This window comes from Aptenodytes forsteri, unplaced genomic scaffold (assembly GCF_000699145.1).
Source record: "Aptenodytes forsteri isolate BGI_AS27 unplaced genomic scaffold, ASM69914v1 Scaffold284, whole genome shotgun sequence".
Taxonomy (NCBI): Eukaryota; Metazoa; Chordata; class Aves; order Sphenisciformes; family Spheniscidae; genus Aptenodytes; species Aptenodytes forsteri.
Window position 1 is genome coordinate 5,647,381 of NW_008794445.1, and position 8,021 is coordinate 5,655,401.

At 44.6% G+C, this 8,021-nt stretch overlaps 1 protein-coding gene across 1 annotated transcript in view; it reads left to right on the top strand.

Moving 5' to 3' along the window:
- The first annotated feature begins 405 nt into the window (after positions 1–405).
- The window catches only part of AGBL3 (ATP/GTP binding protein like 3), a 37,093-nt gene continuing 29,477 nt past the window's right edge, over positions 406–8,021 (top strand). The window contains exon 1 of the mRNA XM_009290147.1: positions 406–412. Coding sequence (XP_009288422.1) covers positions 406–412 — 7 coding nt within the window. The remainder of the gene's footprint in view (positions 413–8,021) is intronic.

Genomic DNA, 8,021 nt, shown 5'->3' on the forward strand with positions numbered 1-8,021 from the left:
ATACGGGGGTGTACCCTCTGAGCTAAAGAAGACTTCTGGCTGGCCTGCACCTTACAGAGGTCTTCCTAAGTCACAAGGCTCTTCAGAGCCTGGTTATCCCAGTGGGTCCATGTCCTGGATGACATCAGGGGCAATCTTTAGTGCAAGTCTCAAAGTCACTGACTCTGTACTGACACTGCAATGCCCAGTCAAGAGTGAGGAGGGGAGAAGGGGGATTAGACATGTCAACCTCAGACCCACTGCAACATTGCTACCTTCTTTATGAAAGTTCATGTATTTAGATTCAAAGATAATGTCTCTGATTTCGAAAACCTTTGAGCCAGACCTCCGCAGGTTGGAAGTACCACTGTGGGCTTGCCCTGCATTTTCCCCCAGCATTCGTTATTGGCAGCTATCAGAAACACGATGGCGGGTATGTGAACCATGGGGCTGGCCCAGTGCAGCTTGTCTTATGTCTTAAGCTATTTCAAAAGCTGCGGAAGGAATTTCTCTTACTTCTGCTGTCCCTGTAGTTAGAAAGATACTAGTGAAAAATGTCCAGTGAAAAAACAATGAAACCAGTGAAAAACTGGCAGACTGGGTAGAAGGCAGTGTGAGCGCTGGGAACAGCAGCAGAGGTTAGCCTAAGGGAAGGGCAGGACAGGGCAGGTAGGGAGGGAAGATGTGGCTGAGGGGAAAAGAGAGAAAGATTATTATCTGGAGTTCACGTTGTGCTGCAGATGTGGCCAAATCTGTGGGCCTGGTTATGACAGATTCACAAAATAGGGAAAAACCTTACAGAAGCCCCTTTGCTGGGCCAGGGACACAGTCCCTGCAGCCCCCAGCCCTCTGACTGGGATCTGATTAGCCAACATCTATACATCAGCTTTCTATGCTTAGTTATACCAGCAGCACAGTAGAGGTCTCTAAGGATGGGATTCATCTCTCCTACCTTCAGGTATCTATAGCACGGCTTCCAAGGGGGATCTAGTCAATAAACCCACTGGAGTTGAAGGAGGTATTCATCTAACCAAACACAGGCATCTGCTTCAGCGTGAGATGAGTCGTACCCTAGACTCAGCTACATTGACTAAACCTCTGTGGATAAGGGAGAAAATCTAAGGTGCCTAGTTCAGATGCAGACATTTGCATGTGATTAGAGGTGAGTGTCATGCTCGGAATCCAAAAATAAAGTAGTCCAGAATGCAGTGAGGACCAATCCTGGCAGGACAGCGGCAGTGACAGTCACACCAATACGTAGCTGGGGAATGTGGTTAAAAATAAAACCTGTGGGAACAAACCAAATTCTCAAAGCATGACAATAACCATTGGTTAAATAGCACAGTTTTGACTGGCATTCCCAAAACATCCAAAACCCCTTAGCAGGGTTCAAAGCTTTGCTGTGCTAAGCACTGTACAACCGTATAATAAAAAGACACTCCCTATCCCTGGAGAACGTGTGCAGGAGCAGTAAGATCCATGCATGGTCACCACCTATTTTCTCTGACTTTTTTTTCCCCAATCATTTCTGGGGGGGTCTCACCATCACCCATTTCTCTCAAGGGGTTGTGCTGGAACACAGTAACATGATTTTGGGAAGCACTTGTGTTAAAACAGGGTTGCCTCAGAACAGGGGCAAACTGTTTGTTTGTTGCTTGCAAACTTTCTGACATTGCAAGGCCAAGTGTGTACCATGACATTTCAGGTTTCCTTTTGGGTGATCTCAGGTTGTTTCAACATGTCTCAAGAGCTTCAGCCAAGGCTTTAAAACAGAATGAGGTAACAAAGTGTTAGAAATATTCCCCAAGTATGTGGGAGAACTTTTTTTATATATACAAGAGCATTTGGGGGAAAACAGGAAAGAAACACACCCCCTCTAATGAAAAAAAATACAGAACTCCTTTTTAACTCAGTAAACACAGGAAGGAACTTAAACATTACAACAGGCTCAGAGCAATTTGTTAATGAAGGCAGAAAAAATTTTAAAAATTTGTTTACTTTTTCTGTACTCCAGGTTTGAGTTCAGGTGTGTGTTAAGTACCCATCTCCATGTATCATCAAGAGCTCTTTGTTCAGTCTTTAAAACAAGGTCACTTGTTTTTTTAATCCAAATAGAAGCATCAGAGATACACAAGGGTTTATTTGCAGCTGCAGATGAAATCTTCAAAGAAAGCCCAGCAGGCTTATTAAAGTTGGAGCTGGGAAAAGGAAAAAAAAAGAAACCCAAGCATGGACACAAGAATCGGTATTGGCAGCTAGGGATGTGACTCTCATGAGATGGCCTGAGAGAAGAAAATATCTGGAGAGAACAGAAAAAAACAAAGCGGAAATAACTGGATTTAAAGGAGCTTGCTTAATTAAGAGCTTCTCAAATACCTGTAAAAATTCATAGAGATTTGCTAAATCCCATAAGTGAGCCAGTTGTATAAGTATCCAGAGAGTATATTTTTATTTAGCTAAAAGTAGCTGGAATATACATTCTTCAACAGTTTGCTTTCTGTAAAATGGAGGATGCACCTTTGAGAATTGTGGAATCAAAGGAAAACATGGAAAATAAGTCAGAAATAGAAAAACGTATCAACGATTGTATCAGAGAGAAACAAACTAGACCGTTACCTTCAGTGCTGCATTTTATCACTCCATAAGCTGTATTACAGCCAAAGGAAAACAACAATGAAGGGAATCAGGTCAATTCAGGACATGATTTATTTTGAAACTCCTCTGTAGCATGCTTAACATAAGCACATTTCACCGTACCGCTAAGAATAGTCCTACAGAAATCGAGAGAAATTTAAAGCATGTGTGCATGTTTGCAGCACTGGGTGAAAGGGACCTAATACAAACTATGACTTCATTTTGTGCAACATTAAGCGACAATTTTTCACTCCTTCTTCGCCTCCAGGGACAGAGTCTTACTGAGCAATTAATAGGTGTTTGAATCAATAGCACTGAGGAGAAAAACTTGCACAAGAGTAAAGGTGGACTCCATGGAGGAAACAACAGTTCAGACTGTTGGTTATGGCTCTCCATAAGCAAATGACAATGAATGTGAGGCCATACTAGTGCTAACATCCTTTTTCTTTGCTTTAAAAGATTTAAACTGCATGCTGCAAAGTGTCTGAGCATTCATGTCTGAGCACCACGTCTAAATGAAACTCTTGCTATTCACAGTATAACTAGCATTTGTACGTAGAAGTGCAGCAAGAAATGCAGGGCTTATCTTCATTGCAGAGTTAAATTAACCTTATAATCTTGTAACATTCAAGTTGCCTTTATATTAAGCCCTGCTTACACACAAAAACTTCACTCAAGTATGATGTAGAGCAGATACAGGGTAGAAATAGGTTAGTGCTGCCAGTCCTCACACGCTTTCCCATAATTCCCATGCATCAAGAAAGGATTAAATTCTCCCAGAATTCACAGTGGAACAGTTTACAGAACAATCTCCTATATCTTTTCTGGTAATTGTAACCCAGACCAAAATGATCCCTGCATTTGTCCGCCCCAGTAATCTGTCAGAAGCTCCCCTTTCTCTTCTTTTCTCTCATAGCAGGAGCAGCAGAAGTAAAAGCAAATTTTTTGCCCAAAACTGTGGTTTCATACACATTAATAGAGGTCTGCACACTGCCAGATCAGCAGCACAAATTTAATCTTGATCACGTGTGGGCATATGACTGCGTTTCTGTCAAATCAGACAGAGCACATGATGGATTTTTCACTGTCTTTTTCTATTAACACGAACTTCATGTCAGCCCTGGGTGGGTGGATGATGTCTGATCTCTCACAAAGTCAGGCAGTGTGAAGTTAACCCGTTACATTACTCTGAACCGAACCAAGCTGGCAGGAAGAGCACGTAGGAGGTCAGCGCTTTGCAAACCTGGGTACGTGCCATTCTGGATGCCATTAGGAGAGCCCGAAAAGCAGGTGGACTGAACCGGCCAGCCAGAGCCTCAGGCACAAGCCCAGATGCTAGGTCACACTGGCAATTTTAAAATGGATTTGCACCTGGCATCCTTGGCCAAGTCACATGCTGCCAGCCTATGGGGCCTTCCGCTGACAAGAGAGATGCTATGGTGTTATCCCCCATTGTTCTACTTCACACAAGATTATCTCAAATTGACATAATACACGTTAACAGAAAATACATCTAAAATAACTCTGCTTGAACACTGCAAATGCTCCACTGTATGGCATAACGCACACAGGCAGTATTTCCCTCCTTGGATCAATAAGCAAAGCTGAGCGCCATCTCCTGGCCCTCCCTTACAGACTGCTACCATCTTGTGGCCGCTCTGTTCCCTGTGCTGACAACAGCAGCCGAAACCTTTAAAAGTTAATTCTTATTTCCCCTGTTCTCTTAGCTGTTCCACTGGAGATAAATTATTTTTAGGGAAAGAAGTAGCAAACCCAAAGCACTGTGGAGAACCGTGTCACTGTAGAAGAAATAACATTAAAGAAAAACATGACAAAAACCTTTTTCTTAAAGTCTACACAAGAATCTCAAAATAGTACCTACCGCTCCATTGTGCAAAAGCACATAAAACTCTTCTAAGGAAAGATAGCACAGACGCTTTAAAAACAAATGAACTATTTGTGAAGAACAATTTCTGTAATATCAAACGAAGCTTTAATGCACTCATCCTGAAATCCCACCATCCTTGATTCATTCAGGAACAAATTAAGACTGAGACAGAGAAATGTAAAGTTTAAAGGAAACATTTGAAATCAAGCTGCTACCAACACAAACGTTTTTTTACAAGAAAGAATATAGCAATACATAACTTCTCACCAGAGGTATCCAAAAGTTCCTGGAGACCCCAGACTAAAGTTTAGGCTGTGAACTTCCCCCTGCCAGCTCAGCAGCTCACTTTGGAGCTCCTGTAGGGGACAATGATGCCCGGTGGGCAGGGCAGATTTATGACACAGTTTCCATTCTCAGTTCTGCCACTCCATCCTCCGGGCAAAGTCACTCCTGCCTCCTATCCCTGTCCTCCCTGCCTCTCCTGTTCACCTGTCTAAAGTAAGGGTGGACTTAAAATAAACACAGCACCTAATGCAACATGATTCTGACCGAGATGATGATTTTTAAGTTCCATAATGGTAGAAATAAAAGCGAATAATTGAAATAAGAGCATAAGGTTGATTTTATTTGTTTTGTGATTAGATTACAGAGACTATTATTATACAAGGGAAGCAAATCTGATCATTCAACTGGCATTTTGGGAAACCAAAAAATTCTGGAAATACCAGGATATTGGACAGTTAATATTACTTTTCAGCCTACAAAATAGAATAATTTTTAAGGCCTGTTTCAGGATTTTTCCCACGATCTGCCCATATTACAGAGGTTTTCTTGCAGCACACAGTAGTACTCTAACTACGGTTACTTTAAGTGCACAATTTTCACTCATCATAAGTAGGGAAACATGGTTCAAATCTCTTTTCTCAGAGGCTTAATTTCTTTCAAACATTTTAATAGCATAGGACAGATGTTCCACACCTGCATGCATCTCAGGACCATCTTCATTACAGAGAGAAACATACACGTTGCTTTCCAGTGCTGAAGATGCAGGGTCTGACTCTAGAGGGGGTTGTATACCTGGGATGTGATTATGGCAAGGAGGAAATAACTTTCCTACGTGTGTTAAGAAGCAGTGACACCCCACCCCCATTTCATGTACAAATTGATACAACCGTAACACATATTGCTGATATAGAGGTGACGGCATTTGTCTTGTGGCAGCAAACAGCAAAACTCCCAGGAGTGTTTAGTCCTGGAGACGATTTGTGGAGCTAATAGGTGTTCCATAATTATACAGACCAAAAGTGCATGGTAAGATGTCACTACTGTAAGAGGCAGGTTCAACTTCTCTCTCTTCTGCTCAGTAAAAGAGTACACTTACCACCCACAGTCCCTTGTGTGACCACATGTCACCTTTGTGACTTGCTTTGGGCAAGGTTCAGGGCGCTGGGCAGTCACACCTGCCTGTAATTCACACAAATCCTGGGGATGGATATTCACACTCAACCAATTTGGACTCCTATTTTAGCCAAGGAGCTCTCCACCAGCCCCTCTATAACTGATGGAGGAAAAGCAGGCCTTCCAAAGGGCAAATCCAAGCAGATCCAAAATTTAGTGCTCTGGATCATTCTTTGGGAGAACCTGCCTTCATGGACAATAGAGGAAGCTGAGGGAGTCCAGCTAGTTTGCTTAGGTGACTGTGACCTCCAACATCACAGTTATTCCTGAGCTCCTGTCTAAATTCCCCGTTCTGTTGGGCCTTCGTTCCTCTCTTCAGCCACTGACATCGTCCTAGGAACTCAATGGATAGGTCTGCTCTTCTTCACTCTCTGATCCCCTCAGCCAGGGATGGTCAACCACTGGCACCAACACCAGGCTGGTCGTCACAAGCTAGGGCTGGCACCAGCCAGTGAGCTGGAGGGCTCTGAAACAAATTTGGCACTGGTCAGCAAAGAGGTTAACCCTCCCTCCCCTGGGCCCTAGGTGGTCTCTGCCCAGGCTCTGGACTCCAGGGACTTCTCCAGGCCTTGTGCAGAGGCACAGCCCCGGAAGCCAGCTTGTTTGGGAGTCAAGTCATCCAGGCACTAGAAAGATGAAGAACTGTGGCAAGGAAGCTAGAAATTAAGAGGGCAGCCTCCTCTTAGAGATGATGTCAAGGAAGAAGGATTCACACTATACGTGAATTGTGGTGTTTGCAGTGCTGTGGCTGCAGTGCTGTGGCACTGGCAATGACACTTAGAGCTCAGTGCAACCTCCTACCTCCCCTTCTACCTATTTTAGACAAAAGCAATGCTGTGAAATTATTGTAGCCATGAGACTGAAGTGATAGAGTAATTGCCAGAATGTAACAAGCAACTAGAAAATAGATTACTGAGCAGAACATCTTTGGTCCACAAATGGGCTAGTAAAACTCTACAGAAGGCTCCTATGGTACTCTACAATAAGAACGGGAAGACTGGGAAATGTCTCCTTCTGCCTCTCAGGGACAGAGAATCCAAAGTAGATGCATCCTCTCATGTGCCTGTCAGGTCATGGCCCATGTGTAACCCATCAGAGCTGCCTGCTTATGCCTCCTCAAACTGTACTTCGCAATTTTGAAGGAGATGTGGGCAGGTGTCAAATTAAATCAAATCACGGGCTGTTGTTTGAGTTCTGCAAGTAGGTCATAGTGATTCAGCAGACGTTGGTTTCCAGATTTCTGCCCAGACAGATTTCCCAAGCAGAGAGACACATTCCTATGAGTTTTCCAGAGTGGTTGGACTTACTGCACGGGATGACCAGGAAGCAAGAGACACACTGTGCAAGTACAAACGTGTGTGGCCAACCCTTGCAGCATCAGCTCAGCATGCACGCTCATCAAGCCCTGCACAGGCGTGCAGCAGCCTGACCAACCTGCCATGCGTTTGCAGTTTCAAAAGTAAAAACACGGGTGCTTTTGGTCCCGTCTGGCACTTAAGTACACTTGGGAGGTCTAAGCCAGACAAGCAACTGGCTGACTGCCATTTTACCGCAGTATGGACTGTGAAGGTCCAACACTGGGATGCGCTGCAGGCACGTGCTTGCGCTCTGCACCCCACCTCAACTGTACAGAAGGATGCGCACTAAGCGGGAGCGGCTACTTTTACGGCCCAGGTTGTAGGTACTGCGGTTAATAGGAATTAGGACAGAAGGCATTGCCTTGTTGATGTAAACGCACAGGATGTGTAAACACTGCATTTACTTTATTGCAATGTTTTATACTGCTTGCATTCCCCGACTTAAAGGATGAAGGTTTAGACGTAACAGAAGGAAAGCGTCTGTTCTCCCCGCACAGCCCAAGCCAGCAGAAGCACCAGAAGGTGCAGGGAAGCCGCTGCACAGCTTCTGCCCCCCTGCACCTCAGGCCTCTTCAGGCCGGCTGTAGCCCCCCCCGCGCTTGCTAGGCGGGGACACTGAGGCACAAACCCGTGATTCGGCCCCTGCCGCCCAGCCGGCCAGCGACAGGGGCTAACACAGGGCCGCGGGCCCCGCTCCCAACCCG